The sequence below is a fragment of the Podospora pseudopauciseta genome, chromosome 3, assembly GCF_035222475.1.
Source record: "Podospora pseudopauciseta strain CBS 411.78 chromosome 3, whole genome shotgun sequence".
Taxonomy (NCBI): Eukaryota; Fungi; Ascomycota; class Sordariomycetes; order Sordariales; family Podosporaceae; genus Podospora; species Podospora pseudopauciseta.
The window spans coordinates 3,848,833-3,866,976 of NC_085893.1; the positions used below are offsets into that span (position 1 = coordinate 3,848,833).

Consider the following 18,144-nt stretch of genomic DNA (forward strand, 5'->3'; position numbering starts at 1 on the left):
TCCATGTCCCGTCACATTGACCAATTGAAATTTTACTCTGTCGCATCAAGCTCAGGGTCCAAACATCATTATGGTTGCAACTAGTGAATTTCCACCTCATCTATATCCAGTAAACTCTACGATTAATAACGACACATTACGAAGCCATGTGGCCTCAGAATCCCGCGAGTATTGCACTAGGCAAACCTTCACTTGGCTTTCCGGTAGCTTCGTGATCTGGTTGGGCGTGCATGAGAGTTACCAGACACATTTAAGTTAAGAGAGCATGACAGACCCAGACACCTCGTTGCCTGTCGAGCAACTAAGACATGGAGAAAGCCCATTGCTGATCACGAATTCATTGGTGATGATGAAGATTTAGCAGTGACAGCTAGCTACCTTCCCTTATATTTATATGTTTTCCGTACAGTATTTCGGTCCTAGTCTTTGTTGCTCAGGCTTTCAATTAGTAGGTACTATAGCTTTTTAGACCAAGCCATTATTTACAGTAAACCTAACACAAGAGGTCTCTGGTTAGTTTCCTTGTAGGGACTGATCCTGTCTTGGCTTTTGTCGTGAAAGAACAGGGGTTCGTCACAGCATGCTCTTTTACCACTATAAATCTGTCGGAGAGTTCTTACTAACGTGTGTGTATATTTCCGCCCTTGGTCCTTGGTTAATTTGATAGACTTTTATATATACCTAACGTACTAAGATAATTATTCCGATAGCTTATTTGTAGTATACTACTACTTCATTAATTAAACAATAGACCTCGCGTAGGGATTTTAGGCTATCTACGGATAAAAAAACAATGCTATAAGCTACTCCCGAACCCTCTTTAAATAAGGAAAGGGATAAGCTTCTAGCGGACGGTGTAAAAGACGACAAGACCCCCAACGACCAACCCGAGGAAATGGCTCGAGAGGCGTCGAGGGAGCAAGAGCAAAAATGGAGCTCCTCGGTTCCGATGTACTGTGCAGCTAACGGGCGAAACTATGCGAGTTTGATGGACTTCGGGATAGAACGGTGCCCCGTATGTCGCATAAATCTTTGGGAGAATAAAAAACGAGAAGGCGACGAGGACAACAACAGAAAGCCCATCGACGACCAGGAGCCTCCGGAAAACAAAAAGTACAACCCAGATTGTCGTTACATCGATTGCATGGATATCTATCGACGCAAAGGTTTCGACCACATTCCGCCTCCAGAGGAGAAAACGGATGGGAACAAGCAACCGATGGTGGCATACTCGGTGCAATACCTCGACAGAGAAGGAGGAGATATCGGCACACAGCCCCATCCCACCACCTTTGACCTCGATGTCGCCCGCCACGCTGTCCTGAAGTTCAAAGCCTCGGTATTTGGCGTGGTGACCGTGCTGAAGACTTCTCACTCACCAGAGGCCTTCAGGTACCTCTCAGATGAATCGAGACTCGACAGGGTATCCCGTATCCTGAGTGACGCGTCCATCACTGTGGATGTGCATGTGACAAAGATCATAATCGAATCGCAAGCTCTCGTCAGCGCTATTCGCACGGTTGTCCGCTACTACCCCCAGATTGATCTAGAAGGGAACTCATTGGAGCTTGATGAGCTGTATGCGGTCATTGGGCATTATTTGAGGGAGCTTGAGAGCTTGCGTCAAGGTCCACAGGATAGCGCGTTGGACCCCAAGACCACAGAACATCTCAGACTACTCCTCGACTATCTCCACACCAATGTTTACAAGGACAAGATAGATGCTGAACGCATCCTGCATCTCAAAGATCTCTGCACCTTCCAGATGCTCTGGCTTTTGTTCAAGCCTGGCGCTACTGTCTACCTCGAGTTCCGAGGTAACCTCGCGGCCTATGTGGTACAGTCGGTGGTATCAGACCCTGCCATACTTTCCGACGTGAAGCAACGCCTTGAACCCTACAAAATCAAGCTGTGGTCTTTGAGATACGACGGGCGGTTCGTCGGCAGAACTTCGACTGAGGTTGTTCTTCCCCCGTTTGGGGGGGAACGTGCAGTTACTTGAAAGTGTTTCCTTGTAAGTATCGTGACAAAACTGATGGCGGCAAGACCAAAAGACAGTTGGAAGAGAACGGTAGAAAGTGGTACAACCTTTTGCTTGGCAAGCAGATGCGTTACCATGGCGAGCTGTTTGACCAACGCTCGCTGGAAGCTAGACTCCAGACCAAAACAACGGACTCGAATCGCGACGAGCCGCAACCATGGGAGAGCGCCTTGATCGAAGGGTTGCGTCGAGGGCCTTTACGCGAAGCCACCAACCCAGGGCCAGTGAGTATATACCAGGATTTATTCCAGCTGTTTCAGTGCATTGCTCATTGAACTGCCACCATCACCTAGCTCAACGGCAGGGTATATGTAGATTCCTCAGCTTACTACGCTCAATGGCCTACGGCGGCACCCGAGATTTGCGATACGAACGACATCGGACACAATCTGGCAATGTGTGGCTGTGAAGAGTGGTAAGACTACCTTGTTACCCACGCCCACCCATCTGACCTGTGAGAAGCCTCTCGTCTAACATGCTCTTAACCAGTTACGGAAGACGAGCTCACCCTCGGCCAAATTTCACTTATGCGTCGTACGATTTGCTAGACCCCACTCGTGTTCAGGATCTCAGTTTGGGATCTGGAGACCACGATCCCAACCACAGATACCTGCTGTGCGACTCGCTTTTGTACGGCATTGTGCTGAAGTCCAGAACCTGGGGTATGGCTTCAACGGTGTTAATGCCTCCCCAGAGCACTTGCTGATGAATAATGAATTGCAACAGAAGCCCTTGACGTGGCTTATTGCTTTGAGCCCAATATAAACCCCAATGCCATCGATACCTTGGTCATGCCAGCACCACGAAAGCAAATGATCAAGGCTCTCGTCCAGAAGTTTACGAATCCCGAAGCAAGCCTGTCTACATCATGGCGTGCCGACTTCATCGAGAACAAGAGTAGGCCTTTGATCGGATAGAAAGTGTCGTTCGTCAGCGGCAAATCCGGTGAGATGGTACATAGTGTGAGAGATTGTAGATGAGCACTACCATTGTTTGTGTTCAAGCTCATTGCTATGTCCTGCGTCTTTCATTAAGGGGTTCAGGGGTAATTGTCATAATCAGGGTTAGGTTTGAAGTCAACTTTATCTGTGGCGCAGCATGCCAGCATGTTCCCGCGCTATGGGAAACACAAGAACCGTGCAGGGCATATGCAGTTTGTTCATTGGATTGAGAGCGAAAAGAAAGCCTTCATGCTAACCTACTTTGACGGGGCTAGCTTGGCAGCGCATGCTTTCTGTTTTGGTTACGGTCAATACTATCGCGTCTCCATGTAAAATAGCTGACGCTCTGTTAGTGTCAAGTTGGCTCCCTCATTTCGCTTCTCCCGTGGAGCCACCAAGCTTTGTGCCGAGAACCAACCCTTGATACTCGCCTTGCCGAGGTCCAATAATAAGAGGGCTGAGCTGACAGAGTTGGTTGGGTTTGCTTGACTGAGGACGCCTGAGGAGTTCGTCTTAAATGCGCCAGAAGGCCACCCTTGATCGTGACCCTTCACTTTTGGTGTCAGTGCTTCGACCAGCAACATTTCACCATGGCACGGATAGGCATTTTAGCTCGGTTGGTGGTAACGGCCAGCCTGTACCCAATAGCAGCGGCGAGGTTCTGGACTGCCACATAAATATATGTCCTAAACCCAGTTGCCTTGCCTTCTGGGTGCGACGAGTCTGGTGCAACGAATCAACCATGCACCACAACGCGACTTGAATATCCTTGGTTGGCCACACATACAACCCAGCCACCCGACGCAACACCGATAAAAACCTCGACTGAGACTTACAACGGGTGGGATTTGGAGGTACTCGAGGTTTATTATCCTGCTGGCGCGCTCCCCCCCTCCGAGCTGGAGGCGGGCTCCTTCGACTACTATTACACCCACACGGCGGAGGGAACGACAAAATGGCTTGTCAACCTGACATACACCGCCCCGACCACCTGTCCAACCCCCTTGGAATACACGACAGCGATCAACCTCGAGGAGTTTGGACGACTTCCAAGAGAGCTCACCACTATTCTGGGCCCGAAGGCCAGCGCCGAAGAACCTACTATTGTTACATCCACAAGAACTACTTGGGCTTTGTCCGTCGACAACTATGTGTCACTCACCGAAACCTCCTACTACACATCTGCGACGTTACACGTACAACCAACCGACATTGCGCCAGCGCCCATCGAGGCACTGAGAGATTCGCATGCATGGGGCATCGAGTACTACCTTAAACAATGTTACCTGCCAGGCGAAGAGGATCCGCGGATCAAAAATTGTCCACATCAGGCTTTCGGACGCTGCAGCAAAATCGAAGAAGGGCCCGCCGTCATGATTACCATCGTTGGAGCCCTCTTTGTTCTCGGCTTTATTGAAAATATTTTCTGGTTCAGGAGGTTGATGTTGGGCCGGTGGGCTCTTCGGTGCGGCACGGTATGCTGGTGGTTTATTGCGACGTTGCTCATGATCTTTGTCACCAAATACGAAGTCGGGAGGAACGCCGAGGACCAGGAGGTTCTGAGGAAGCAGTGGAAGGAGATGTCGTTTTGGTTGAAGATTAAGCTGTGGCTTCTGTGGGGATTTCGACACAAGTATCCTGAGCGCTGGCTGGGGCCTAAAAAGCCGGTTAGTGTGGAGGAAAAAATTGAGATGGGAAATGCTGGAGGAGATAATGGAGGCGGCAATGGAGGGGGTAGTGGTGGTGGTAGGGCTAGCGCTAATGGGGGAACTCGCGCGAGAGAGCAGGTGGAGCAGGATGACACACCTTTGCCAGTTTATCCCGGCCCTCCTTCCTCAAGTGTCAGTGATGGGCATTCGATGAACAGCGGGACAACAGCTGCCACGCGGGGGCCGGTCTTGGGAAACCTAAATGCAGTTCTTGGACCTGTGGTAGGTTCTGGGACTGTGGTCATCGGGCCGACGATGAGTCCAGGTCAGCAATCGCCTGCTTCTCCGCGGCGACAGGATACGGATCAGGGTCATGCGGATGGTGGTATCAGGGCTGTTTAAACCTTTCTCACCTTATCAAGGCTATGGCAGATCCAGTCATTGAGACGGTCAACTTTTAATGTTTATTTCTGACGAGAATTTCGCTTCATAATTGATAACCCCTATTCTTAGAACTCGACACAATAATTTTGCCCATACTTCCACCCGAAATCCTGCATATCCGCCCAGGACTACCTTACTCTCTTCGGTATTTAAACAACAAGTACTACACACTCGGGCAAAGTTGAATGGGTGATCTTGAGGCGTCTGGTATTTTCCATTGTTATTGAATGAAACTATGATTACTAGACCCATCAAGACATGCTCTACCGCACTACCCCCGAAACTCAAAGGCACTGAGAGTACCACTGGTTAGAAGCACGGCAAGTGCTCCCGCTCTCGCAGCAAGTAGGGCCGTTCCATCCCTGACCACCACACTGCGCCCATCTCGGCGCACAGTTTCCACCAGGGTTGCCAGGGTTAGTAGGCTGGGTAGGCTGGGGATTAGTAGGGGCGGTAGTAGGCTGGGGCTGGGGGTTGGGGTTGCCACCACCACCACCGACGGCAGCGTTGAAGAAGGACCAGGTCTCGCCGGGGGCGAACTTGACGCCGTTGCTGCCGCTCGGGTCGGGGACGTGGCCGCCGCCGTTGGCAATCCAGGTGACGGCGGCGCGAGTGCACGAGTACTCGGTCTTGATGTGGTTCTGCTGGCCGGACGAGGGCTCGGGGGCGTTCTTGGAGGTGCAGCCGTTGGTCTGGAGCCACTTGTCGCGGAGCTGACGGCCCATGGAGATGGGGAGGACGTTGTCGGCGGCGCCGTGCATACCGAGGTAGGCGACGGGGGAGTTGCCGCCGCTGCAGCCTGAGAGTTGGGCGCCGGCAATGACGGCTACGGCCTTGAAGACGTCTGGTGAGGTATCAAGTTAGCAAGACGAATTTTGGGTTATGGCTTCGTCATGGAGGCGAGGATACGTACCAGGACGAGAGCAGGCAGCGCTATGACTCATGGCACCGCCGTAACTCCAGCCGGTAGCAAAGAACTCGCCCTCGTTAACGCAGAGGTCGTTCTTGAGCATAGTAACAATCTGGTCGGTGAAGGTGATATCCTCGCCACCGTTGTTGGCCCAACCGGCGTTCAAGCCGTTGGGGGCAACAAAGATGGTGCTGTCACCGGCCAACTGACGAAGACCGTAGAAGCCACCGCTGGCAACATCGTTCATGGAGCCATCACGCCAGTGGTATCCAATGACGACACGGTGCTGCTTGTTGCGGTCGTAGTTGTTGGGCAGCTGGAGGATGTACTGTCTCTGCCTGCCGTTGACGGTCATGGACTTGGTGCCCGAAGACGGGGGCGCCTTGCCGCAGCCGGAGGACTGGGCCTCAACCGCCTGGGTGGCCGTGAGGAGGGCGAGAGCGAGGGTGCCGATGGTGATCATGTTGACTGATGCGAACGGGGTTGGTTTGCCAGAGAAGAGAACTCGTCAGAACCAGACATGCTGATGGTCCGGAGGGCGACTGTCTCCTCCTTTTATCTCTTCCCTCCCCTTTCCCTCTGTCATACCATGGCCTTTTCGCTTGAACTGAATCTCCGAACGGAGCATTGCGGCTCGTTTGCCGTGATGGATTAGGCAAAGATATCAAGGTCAAGGTAGTGCCAAGCCGGAGCTTGCCAACGTCAGGCCAGGGCAAGGTAGTCGTTGCAACGCCAATGTTACGTTGGTAATGTGGGGTGCATAGAAGCGCGTGTAAGAATTGCTCACGAAGCGCTCCAATCGGTTCAATCTTTGGTGTTTTCTCGACGGATGTTCGCCGAGATGCTGAAACATTCGCGGCTACCGGGCTTACCGACTACAAGAGTGGGCTTGTAAGGTGCAGCAACAACGCTTAGTGCTTCGGCATTGAGATATCGAGTAGCGGATGATCAAATGTTTTCCCTTGCCCCGAGGCCCCATTTAAGCTGGCGTTTAACATCATGCAGTGGACTATTACAGCTCAAGTTGGGAATGGGGGCTGATAGTTTCATAGGCCTACCGAACTTGAGTTAGCTGTGTCCCGAAACCACGTCATAGAAAGATTTGGAATTACTTCGAACCCGGCAACTGGTGAGACACACCTGTCTTTAGACCAGCATAGCAAAATGACACTCTCATTGCAGGATCTATTCAATCTCGACTAATGGTAAATAGCTATTTGACAAGAGCGTTAGTTTCCGGACCCTGCACTTTTTCTCAACGCACCCTGTGGGGCCCCTAGGATGTATCATAGACTGAAACCTCGTAATTTGTATGGTATTTTTCGACTTTTGCTTCCAACTATTACCGTCGCTACAGTTCAACGGTACACCTTACTACCGTCAAACCAACTTACTGCCGTCAAGCTAACTTACGGCTATCAAACTAACTTAAAGTAATAGTAAGTAATGCTTTTTAGGGCAGCTTAAAATAATATCGTAATAAATTGTAATAGTTAAAGTAAAGGTAATTAAAGTAAAAGTCGTTAAAGTGAGGGTAGTTAAAGTAAGGGTAGTTAAAGTAAGGGTAGTTAAAGTAAGGGTAAGTAATAGGTATAACGGCAAATAGCTATATTACAGTATAATTCAATAAAGCAATTCGATATTTTTTAGCGGGAGTTAGGGTTATATATAGTGGATTTAGCCCTACAAGGTACATTGAGAAAAAGTGCAGGGTCCGGAAACTAACGCTCTTTGACAAATCTTGCAGAACATCACCATTTCGCGTGCGGCCGTGTGATTCGCGGCCATTAAAATAGAGGCATGTACAGACAGCTCCTTCATTGACTCTTTCAAGTGCTGGAGTACCTTGTATATGTCTTCCACCCTCCTGCTTTGTTGCATTGTATATGTCTTGGACAATGGTTTGGTCTAACAGGCAAGACTTCACTGACCGAAAGGGAGCACCGCAACTATGCTTAGGGCTGTGATTGTTGTGGCTCTACCACTGGCACAACAGGCTGCTGAGGTCCAGGAACTACTTGGCCGGGCTGGCTGATTGGCATCGATCCATGGGGATAAGCGGTTGCTTGCTGCCAACCTATGCCTTCCCAGGCGGAGGCTGCGATGTGTGTTGGCCAGGTAGGTGGCTGGGGTAGCTCGGAAGCTGAGTGATCTGATTTGAAGTTGTCGGGTAGCCTGGTGACTCGCTTGGATGTGTGGAAAGGGGGCTCTGTGGGGGTTGTGCCATAGGGGTCCATAGGCCAGCCGTATGAGTAAGCATCATTGGGACCTGCGCCAGTCCACCTGAAAAGGATAGTTGACGCTGCCGGTCTCCCTTTTCCATCGACTTCTTGTGCTCCCGTGCCCGAATCATCATCTGCTTCGCCCGTCTGTCGGCATCCTTGTCAAAAACGTCCTCTAATGTGACAAGGGCTGCAATATCAGGGCTTGGAACTCATGGTTCAATTCAGGCTAATAATCTTCAATGGCCTCGAAGAGCGTGATACTGAAAGATAAAGAAGGAAAATACAGTCTTGGTGATCCTGAATGCGTATTTTATCCTCCCTTGCCTGGCCCGTGCCCTTGTTGGCCTCAGGCCGCTGCCAAGTCCTCCAATATCATACAGGACTAATGGGCTTCCTTTGATAACCGCCTGCCTTCTGATTGTCTGCCTCACTTTGACGACTGGTTCACAACGTGCAGTTACCCCTCCTTGCTGTGGTATCGACAGTGTTGTTGGTCGTGGTTGTGGGTGGTTGGCTTTTGCCGTGTGACATCTAGGTAAGTGATGAAGCCAAGGTAAGCCTTGGATACAACCTCCAAATGCTCCAGTTTCAGTGATATTTTGGCGTTGGCATCCACCACCTTTGTATGATCGCCTCCTTGGGCTGAGAATTCAGCCAGCGCGAGTGCGGTATTGCAGGCGTTTCGAATTTGTCTGCCATTCCAGCGCATGTGTTCGTTGTTGGTCCAGTTCCCAGCTGCATACTCCAATATGGCCCTTGTGTCGATGCTGAGTTCTCGGTTTCTTCTTTTGAACCGATACCGGATCAGATCCAGGTTGAACTCAAATATCTTGAGCGTTGACGAAAGGTCCAGCTGCGGGTAGTGTGGACTGATATGGATTCTGGATCCGAAGGCTTCGTCGAAGTTACTAATGCGGTTGGTGGTCAAGAATAAGATGCCGGAGTAGTACTCCAAGACGCGCAGAAGGACTGTTCATGTTAGTACGTGTTCGTTTAAGACAAGGCATGTGGACCGACGGTTACTAACCTGATACCATGCCGTTTCTTACGAAGTCTTGTGGCGTTCTCGCAGCGAGGAATATATCAGCCTCGTCTAGCAGAAGGATGCAGCCCCATTTACTGGCCAGTGCAAAATGGGTTTCCAAAGACTTTTCCACTTCCCTGGCCGTAACACCTAGGTTACCTAATCCTCGGAGTCAGATGTATGTTTGTTCTCGTTGACGAAGATGACGTGCCACAGGTAATCTGGAACAGAGGCTTCTGAAACATCTCCGCAACTCCTTCTATTCATTACGTTAGCGAGCCGTTTTGATAGCATCAAACACCAGCAGACAATACGAACCTGCGGTCGTTGTCTTGCCCACCCCGGGGGCACCGTGGAGAAACAAGATTAAGCCCTTGCCTAGTAAGTGGTTGTGTCAGATTAGCCGATTTTGTGCTGTGCTACAAGATAGGTACGTAGATAGGTAACAGAACGACACTTACCCTTCCCTCTGATGATGTCGACCTGGTCCCTTTCATCATTTTGCATCTGCTTATCACGATAATGTTGTGCTATAAGTGAGAGGACCATGTCCTTATAGCCGTCTGGAAGTACCAGCTGCTCAAACGCTGGTCGTGGTGGTGAAATCTGGCTGGCAGGTTCAGAAGGTGGTTTATATCCAGAGGCACTAGGAGAGGAGGCAGTGGGGAAGTGCGGAGGGGCGAGGTATGTGAGGTCGAGCTGCGCTGAAAGGTGTGTATATTATGTTAGGATCCCCAGTCCCGAGCACAGAAGGTAAGGTTTGCAAGAACTGCGGGTAATACTCACCCCACTTTCTGCTTCTCAAAACAAACCCACAAGCTCTCATGGACATGATGATGTAATCCTTGTCTGTCACAGAAACGTGGACGTGGATATCTTGGAGCAATCGCGGATACACAGAGATGGGGGGCTCCAGTGTAGTATCTTGAGGCATGCAACTTGTCATGTATTCCTCGTGCTGTATCTTCTCCACACGAGAATCCTTGTGGATATTGTTGCCCAAGCAACAGGCTGACACACAGCGTGTTTGTGACGTTGGACAAAATTCGATACCGAGAATGGATTCCAATTCCACCCTCCACGATGTACCATTATCTGTTGCAAAGGCTTCCTCAAAATCAACGACAACCTGGCTGTCCACCTCATCCTTATTACCGATTGTTAAGCCGCTGTAGTGCATATGCCTTACCGCCGCCATATCGAGGAATAGCTTTCCCCTGTTAATTAGACGATTTCGAAATGGTGTATGGCCCTGCTCACGATCTGCTCTAGTCTCAGCAAATCGCAACGGATAGACATCAAGCGACGTGATGGGCTTTTCACCACTAAACTGTGATATCTTGAAGCACCGAGTCACTGGACCAACTCTCTTCCCATCAAAGTCGAGATATCTGCAACTGATGGCCAACTGCGGCTTAATATCCTTATTCACGCCTGATGCAACATTCGGCTTTTGTACTCTTGCCACGTAGGCGTGGCTCCATGGTCAGTGCTGGATACTGCGTAGATTCGGAAGGCTTGAGGCCGGTTTCTTTAGATGATCTCATCACCTGGCTTGAAGAGATACCAAAGATAGGCAAACGATACTAATTGACACCGGTTGCTGTTTAAAAGATCGATCCTGGGCCGTATTTATGTGTCGATGAGCTCCTTCAGGCATTTAAGGTGCTCGGTACATGTACGGGTACGGACCTTCAGCTTCGAGTACAGCTGGGTGTTTGAGTGGAATTTGTTTTGTGGCTGACCCAGTCTTTCCACAATATCATCTTTGTAATGGAACAGTATTCGAAAGGGACGAACCATGGTCCGGGCGGAGTCCTTAAATTTGATTAGATACTTAGTTGTACCGTCGTAGTACTCGACATCCGGTAGTAAAACCTATTACAACCTCCAATAATAGTATAAAGCTCCTCGATAATATACCTAGAGCGGATCCGAATTCGTTCTGGGAGGGGTTCTTGCCCTGTACTCTTTTCTCGTATTTGCGGGGACGATATATATTTACCTCTATAGTTTTTGGAGGGTTATTAAACTAAGTCTCCCCTCGTTATTACCGTATTATCGAGCTGTAAAGGGCTCTTCAACCTGGCTTCGCTGGTTACCAGTAGCTCCTCTATTAGAACTTTAATAATAGCGAACTTATAAGGATTAAAATTGGCTCTATCCTCAAGCTCTGCAGTGCAAGTCCTAAAGACATCCCACCCGACTCGATTTACTAGCACCCCGCTCTATGTTACGCTCGACCGTTCGGAGTGCGATCCGTGATCCACCGATTATTCTATCTAAACAGGTTTACCAAGCTGAGCCCTTCTAGCTACTATTTTAGGCACGGAAGGCCTCGTTTATATAAGTCGTTCCTTCTTCCAAACTTCTTCTGCCTTTCGCAATCGGCTAATTTTACGTGCCATCTCCCCCACTAGCTACCACTCCTAGGTACTTGCGGAATGCTCCCACTCTAGCTTTCTATTTTTCTGCCGTACTATCATACTAGCTTTATTATAGTCAACGGGCTACCCACTACTAGGGTGTAAGCGGGGGGAATTAAAAACAATACCATCGTCGCTATCGTAATCTATTTTAATGGGGTCGCTGAGAGCACTGTAACTACAGGGGTCTCAGGAGGGTGAAGCAATTACCCAAGAACTTGGCGAGTCTCGGACTGTGCTGCTAAGTACGACGACGTGGTTGTCGAAGGAAGAAAGTGCAACAGGTATTACCTGCAAATACAGAGAGTAGTGAACTGAGATGTTGTAGTCTCATATATAAGATACTGTAAATGATCAATCTTATTGACTGACTTGACTTATTATTTCTCAAGGAAAGAAAGAAGCAGGAAAACCATTGCAATTGGAAGAGGGCTCTTTATGAGCACCTGAACTTCCTTATCATCCTTATCGCTCCCTATCGCTCGGTGGCCCCAGTGGCTTGGAACTATGATCTCGTTACCGATAAGATGCTCGTATCGCTCATGAGGCTTCTCGTATCTCTCATTGTCCGGAGATCCGGTGAGGAGTCCTGGGAGCCGTTGAGAGCATTGGGGGCGAGCTGTTGGGAACAATGTGGGCGCAGAATTCCTTAAACAAGTGCTGTAAAATTCCATGAATAAATGCTGCATTTTAAGATTAACTAAGTAAATAAGGTCCCACTACCAAAATATTTATTCCTTAGCAGTGGGCCTTTCACTAGATAGTTTAATAACTTCAAATGCCGCAGTGGTAATTATTTTCAGATAGGGTGGGGTGACACTTGTTATTGCGACACCCCATAAGCGAGTCCCAAAGCGGCAAAACATTTCCCTCGACCGGAAAGAACAGCATCACACCTCTGAACTGAGCTAGGTAGGGATCGATTCCATACATCATCAGAGCTATCAACTCACGCTTATCAACTTGGGTTTTTATGCCAGACGGAGTTCGGGTGACTGCTTATGATGGTGGTTGGACGTACGATATTGACTGAGTATCAACCGATATTCACCAAGAATTCACTGCAAGCCAGGAAGAGCATACTCATTATAGTTCAACACGTATACAACGCTTTCAGGCTTATTTGCCCCACAGATATATCACAGGTGCTCCCAACCTAAAATTCCCTTGGGTTAGTTTGGCATGGCTAGAGCCTAATAGTATAGATATAAAATAACCTTTTTCGTGAAGCAACTGTCGGCGTTCTCTCTCTTTTCTCTCCCACCTTCTTTTTATTCAGCTGCAGTCTCTCAGTATTACATGCTAGGTCACTTGTATCACTGACTCTAACAAAGAGTCTTTCACAAAACAATTCCCGTGAACTCAGCACCACGTACAAACCAGCTGGGACACCAAAACGGCCTCCGAAGACTCGTTCCCAAGCGATAATGCAAGGTAAGCTTTCCCGCCTCCTCACGGTACCTGGACCAATACTCTAATTCTTCACAGGTGCTTCACAAAGACGCTCTTCGCTGCGAGCAACCGACAGCGCCCGAGTCTCCATGGTGTCATAAGCACCAAAGGCAGAAGGATGTCATCTACGCGTTGACTTAATAACACAAGGGGCAGGTTAATATTTACGACTACCTTAAGATCTCACCTTTTAATAATCCCGTGCATGCTGTCGAGGTACTTACCTTCTACAAACAAGTTATTGCGTTAAGGATCCTTACGTCTATCTGCTTCTTCCCCTCGGCTAAGGGAATTGATCGTGGCCACAATATATGGCTTACCCATCTGGGTCGCAGAAGGGACAGCGCTATGTTTGCAGCTAGGAAGTATCGTCTGGAAGGCCTCTCCGTCGATCTGGAACCTTACATCTCAGTGCGTGAGTGGGTTCAGCGCCTTAGACAGCAGCATGATCTTCTCAAGGATCCAGATCGGTAAGGACCATTTGTGATCCATAATCCTGTTTAGTTTTGATATAGTCACTATTTTGGCCTTCAGGAACCGTGAAGATGCAATCCCATGGGAGTTTCAATGGGTGGAAGATGGTCAATAAAGTCCGTTTCCTTGGTAGTTGGATCAAGTACTAATACCACACTACCGTGAAGCCCACCCTTCGTCGTGTTCTCCGGTCTATGGGTACTTGCTTCAAGCGCGAGAAAATAATAGAGGGTTGGCACGAGGCAGTGGAAGGGTATTGGTAGCGAGACTTGGACGCGTGAGTTAGGTACAAAGAAGAGCAGGACAGGCAAAGCACAAGGAAAGCACTCTCACTTCACAGAGCTACCCTAGTCTCGTAATACCTAACTTCAGGTGGTTTCTGCCTTTCAGTCCAGCCAGCTCTTTAGCTAAATCCAAAAGTCAAACCCCAAAATGCTTTTATTCCGGGCCGCTGTGCTGTTTGTGCCTGTGCTTTCCACTATATCTGTATGATCTGGTGGATGGATTCGTTGTCCCTCATTATGGCCCCCTGAACCCCTGAATTGGCTTGGCACAGATATGAGGACCCTAACCCTTGAGACAAGAAACTGCCAGCAGTGCAGGGTATAACGGCTCCATTAATGTGGTTGTGATGTTTGATATCTACTCGTTTAAAATGGTCTTCAAAGTCAATCGGGATTTCTCCTTCTGCATGGGAGTGGGTTGGTCACAGTATCCAGCCATGATGATGCGCTCGGCCGTAACTCCCATCCTTCCTTCCCAGCCGTGTTCTCGTCCCGTTTTGGGCTCCCCGCCTTCGTCATCATCTGCGGGGCAGGAGCAGGAGAAGCCACTGCCAGGTGGTCTCAAACATCCTGATGACCGGCATGATCCACCCATTCTAACAGTTGGGGAGCACGACAAAGAAATGCCTGAGAAGGTGTCGATAACTGGGCAGACCGGTGAAGTAATCTCCCCATATTATTGAGTCGTCCCAACTGAGAATGATAAGACTCGTTCCACAGTGCTCCGGACCGGTGGCTCTGGCACGACTTCCTGAAATCCTCGGCCAATCTAAGCAGCTCTGACATCAGGTGCAATTTCATGTTGCTCCGCTGCGGGCCGGGATGCTGATGCTCAGAACTTTCATGAGGCGGCAGAGGCTCTTCAAGTGTGAGCACTTAAGTCCTCTTGTCTTCTTGAACTGAGAAGGGTTGTTTTCCCATCAACACGCATCACCCAGAACCACAACAAGCAAATCACACCAAACAACAGTCGCAATCCATGATCTCTTCCAAGATCGTCTCCTTCCTCGCTGCCGCCCTCGGCGCTGGCTCTGCCCTTGCTTCAGCTATCCCCGCTCTCGAGAAGAGACAGCGTGCTCCTGGCGCTAGCATCACCTACTACAAGGATGAGAATTTCCAGGGCGACAAGCAGTTCTTTGACAAAGACCGCAAGGATATGCAGTGTTGTACGTATCTCCTTCTCCTCCACAATTCCCTTCCTCGGAGTCTTCACTGACGATGAGTTTCTGCAATAGACAACCTTCCCAGTGACTGGCAAAACACCATCAGCTCCTACACCAACCACAATGAGGTGGACTGGTGCTGTAGATGGTGGACGTAGGTAGTCGCGGTAACTTCTTGGGGACAACCACGGTTTCTGAATTGTTGCAGTGAGTTCGACTGTCCCGAGAAGTCGGAGCCCTTGAGCACCCAGACGGCCGACGCGCTGGGTGCCGGCAAGTGGAATGATGCAATCAAGTCGTATCGATGCGAAGCCAACGCCGAAGACTTCTACTACAACCCTCGTCCTGTGGCGGAGCGTGATGCCGAGCCTGGCCTGCCTGAGCTGGAGGTGAAGGCTCAGGACAACGAGGGCTATGGCAGCGTCACCTTCTGCAAGGACCCCCTGTTCCAGGGCGAATGTTCCAGCTTTGGTCCCGCTGACAAGACTCTGCCTCTCGGCTCCTGTGGTGAGTGATACGCCTTTGTGCCTGTAGCTTTGAAATGCTAACACATGTGCCCAAAGTCAACTTTGCCGATGAGTGGAAGGATGCCATCGATTCGTTCAGAAACGATGATAACAGCACCTGCTGCTCCTGGTTCACGTACGTAATACGAATCATCTTTGCTGATCAGCACCAGTTTCCTATTCTTGTCAGCTAATCATCTTGTCTTAGTGGGCTCAACTGTGATGACAACCGTTTCCAGGCCACATTTGCCACCAACATTACCGACACATACTTCCACGACCGCATCAAGGCAATCACATGCTGGGATGTCGCGGATACCGTGAGTTGCATGCGTGATGACTCGCCTGCCAAATAGGCTACCGCGGCATTGGAGAGATTGAAGGGTGCACCCGGCGGGACATGAGGTGATGGAAGGGTCTCGTACGGGGACGATAATATCAATCACATGAGGTGGCATTGAGACTAGGATCTAGATACTCTACCAGAGGTAGGGAGCTATCTAGACAGGGAATCGTAACCAATTTCGAGATGTCCAATGCAATGTCTGTCCACACTTGTTCTTAAGCATCGCAAATAGAGGCACAGCATGCTTATTTTCCATGCCGTGGTTGGCGCTTGCATTCCGGTTGGTCTCTTTTCACGCGGGGTTGTTGTTGGCCCCTGAAGATGACAACTGCGCCTCACCGGTGCAGCAACCGGGCCGCCAGAACCCCGCTGGTTGTTGGGATGATTTCAGATGCGGCGGGTTTCAAACGGGGGTACTTGTTTCAAACCAAGTACCGGCCTGGGCCCGACAAATGCAAATGGACTTTTGTTCACTGACGTCAAGGTCGTGTTGTGGTCTTTCTCGTCGGAGGACAAAAGCACTCTGACAGACGACCGGTCCACCACCTGCTGCCCACTTCAAGGTCACCCAGCCGGTTTTCACTGCCAGTGCACAAACGAGTATTAGCAGATTTGCGTGCCCTGCATGGCTTGCACTAACAGGGCTCCCAGCCAGAAGCCTCTGCTGTCCCGTTTCAGACCTCACAACCCCAGACTGCCGAAAGATGGCCACGATCATTCACGCCTATTCAGCCATGCCCGTCTTGGATCATGGGGACCATGATGGAGTCACCCTTCTGGCATCGACTTCAACCACTGTCAACATTCCCATATAAACAAACGGGCCTCCTTCCCCAGACTGATCGACGCACATCTCGAAACAAAGCAGATCAGGAAAAATACTACAACATCATCAAGTATTTTACCCTGTTATTCTCTTCGTTATTAACCCACAAACATCCTCGACTCGCATTCAACAGTATCATGGACGTCGAGTTCAAGCCCAACAACAACTCCATCACCAGTGAATCTGCCCCACTGATCGAGCCTGTCGATAGCGCCAGTGACCAGGACTTGTTCATGGTTCCCTTGAAAAGACCTTCTCCCAAGTTGCCGTCGTCTCGGTACAGAAACGTCCGCCCTCGCTCGCCTCCGCGCCCTCCAGCCACTCTCAAAAGAACGCCTCAACTACCCACTGAGGAGCAAATTAATCAACTCATCGCCATGGCTTACCAAAATCCACCTCTGTCAGAACGTGCCGGTGATAAGATGGACGCCATGGTCAAAACACCGCCAACAACAATGTTTGGATCGCCCATGATGTCCCCGGAACAGAACCAAGGACCATCTCTCTCCATGGTTTACCACAGTCCCCCCATGTCGAGCCGAAACATCAACGACAACCTCAACAGCACCGGTGCCAACTCCACTCCCGCCATCGGCGGTATTTTGTCACCCAACCCGAGTGACGACAACCACCACCCAGGAAAGTCATCCCCCAACATGGCCTCCACGACAAACGACAACCCCACCACCGCCCGCAACACCTCCCGTTCTGCCTCCCCCCAGCAGTCCACCAAAGCATCCTCTGTATACGACGCCCCCGATGACAAGAAGGAAGCCCAACCAACCACCACGACTCAACTCCCCCCTCCCATCCCACCCCTCTCCGCCTCCCGTCCCGCCCCCTCGAGGCCTTACAACCTCTCCCTAACCAAAGCCAACCTCGGCCTCGCCCTCCAACTCAACCCAGCCCAAGACAGCAACCTCTTGGCCCCACCCATCGACCCAAACTGGGCATTAAACCCTGACTCTCCCATGGAGCGCGCCTCCCAGATGCGCGCCACCCCCGACAGTGCCTATGACAGAGCCAGACAGATGGAGATTAGGCGCTCAGAGTGGAAGCACATCGTTTATCGGTTTCCTGTCAAAGGGTCGGGGCACTGGGTGATTGATTGTGACTTGACCGAGAGCAGCCACGCCAGGCTGAGCGATGTCGCGGGACGGAGCTCGGAGGGGTTTGAGTGGAATGGGGATTATGAGCTGGCGAATATTTATAGGGTGCTGGCGCAGGCGCATAGGAAGGTGGGGGAGGAGATGAGGATGGAGAGGATTGGGGAGAGGAAGAAGGGTGTTACTGTGCAGACGGCTGTGGCGGCTTGAAGGGGGAGGTTTCTTTTGATGGGGATTGATTAGAGCATTGCGATGGTGTTGGGTGTTTTGCTATTCTTGTTTTGGTATTTTGTAGTTTTGGATGGTTCTGGATTCAGGTGTAATTGG

The 18,144-nt window shown here is 50.2% G+C and overlaps 6 protein-coding genes across 6 annotated transcripts; 4 read left to right on the forward strand and 2 right to left on the reverse strand.

Moving 5' to 3' along the window:
* Window positions 1-1,144: 1,144 nt before the first annotated feature.
* QC763_500310 (uncharacterized protein) lies at window positions 1,145-2,002 on the forward strand (the record flags this gene model as incomplete). Its single annotated transcript, XM_062912638.1, has 1 exon — window positions 1,145-2,002. The coding sequence occupies one exon, from the start codon at window positions 1,145-1,147 to the stop codon at window positions 2,000-2,002; it is 858 nt and encodes a 285-aa protein (XP_062767580.1).
* Window positions 2,003-3,572: 1,570 nt separating this feature from the next.
* QC763_500315 (uncharacterized protein) lies at window positions 3,573-5,033 on the forward strand (the record flags this gene model as incomplete). Its single annotated transcript, XM_062912639.1, has 2 exons — window positions 3,573-3,605; window positions 3,777-5,033. The coding sequence occupies 2 exons, from the start codon at window positions 3,573-3,575 to the stop codon at window positions 5,031-5,033; spliced, it is 1,290 nt and encodes a 429-aa protein (XP_062767581.1).
* Window positions 5,034-5,058: 25 nt separating this feature from the next.
* QC763_500320 (uncharacterized protein) lies at window positions 5,059-6,654 on the reverse strand. Its single transcript, XM_062912640.1, has 2 exons — window positions 5,989-6,654; window positions 5,059-5,919 (listed from the first exon to the last, which is right to left on the reverse strand). Exons 1-2 carry the CDS (start codon window positions 6,446-6,448, stop codon window positions 5,360-5,362), a joined length of 1,020 nt encoding a protein of 339 aa, XP_062767582.1. The 5' UTR covers window positions 6,449-6,654; the 3' UTR covers window positions 5,059-5,359.
* A 2,739-nt stretch (window positions 6,655-9,393) lies between these two features.
* Window positions 9,394-11,808, reverse strand: QC763_500330 (uncharacterized protein; the record flags this gene model as incomplete). Its single annotated transcript, XM_062912641.1, has 4 exons — window positions 10,021-11,808; window positions 9,696-9,938; window positions 9,553-9,612; window positions 9,394-9,455 (listed from the first exon to the last, which is right to left on the reverse strand). Exons 1-4 carry the CDS (start codon window positions 10,430-10,432, stop codon window positions 9,394-9,396), a joined length of 777 nt encoding a protein of 258 aa, XP_062767583.1. The 5' UTR covers window positions 10,433-11,808.
* Window positions 11,809-14,531: 2,723 nt separating this feature from the next.
* Window positions 14,532-15,934, forward strand: QC763_311193 (uncharacterized protein). Its single transcript, XM_062911574.1, has 5 exons — window positions 14,532-15,036; window positions 15,106-15,187; window positions 15,242-15,540; window positions 15,597-15,675; window positions 15,748-15,934. The coding sequence occupies exons 1-5, from the start codon at window positions 14,850-14,852 to the stop codon at window positions 15,893-15,895; spliced, it is 795 nt and encodes a 264-aa protein (XP_062767584.1). The 5' UTR covers window positions 14,532-14,849; the 3' UTR covers window positions 15,896-15,934.
* A 385-nt stretch (window positions 15,935-16,319) lies between these two features.
* QC763_311190 (uncharacterized protein) lies at window positions 16,320-18,027 on the forward strand (the record flags this gene model as incomplete). Its single annotated transcript, XM_062911573.1, has 1 exon — window positions 16,320-18,027. The coding sequence occupies exon 1, from the start codon at window positions 16,636-16,638 to the stop codon at window positions 18,025-18,027; it is 1,392 nt and encodes a 463-aa protein (XP_062767585.1). The 5' UTR covers window positions 16,320-16,635.
* Between the last annotated feature and the right edge of the window lie 117 nt (window positions 18,028-18,144).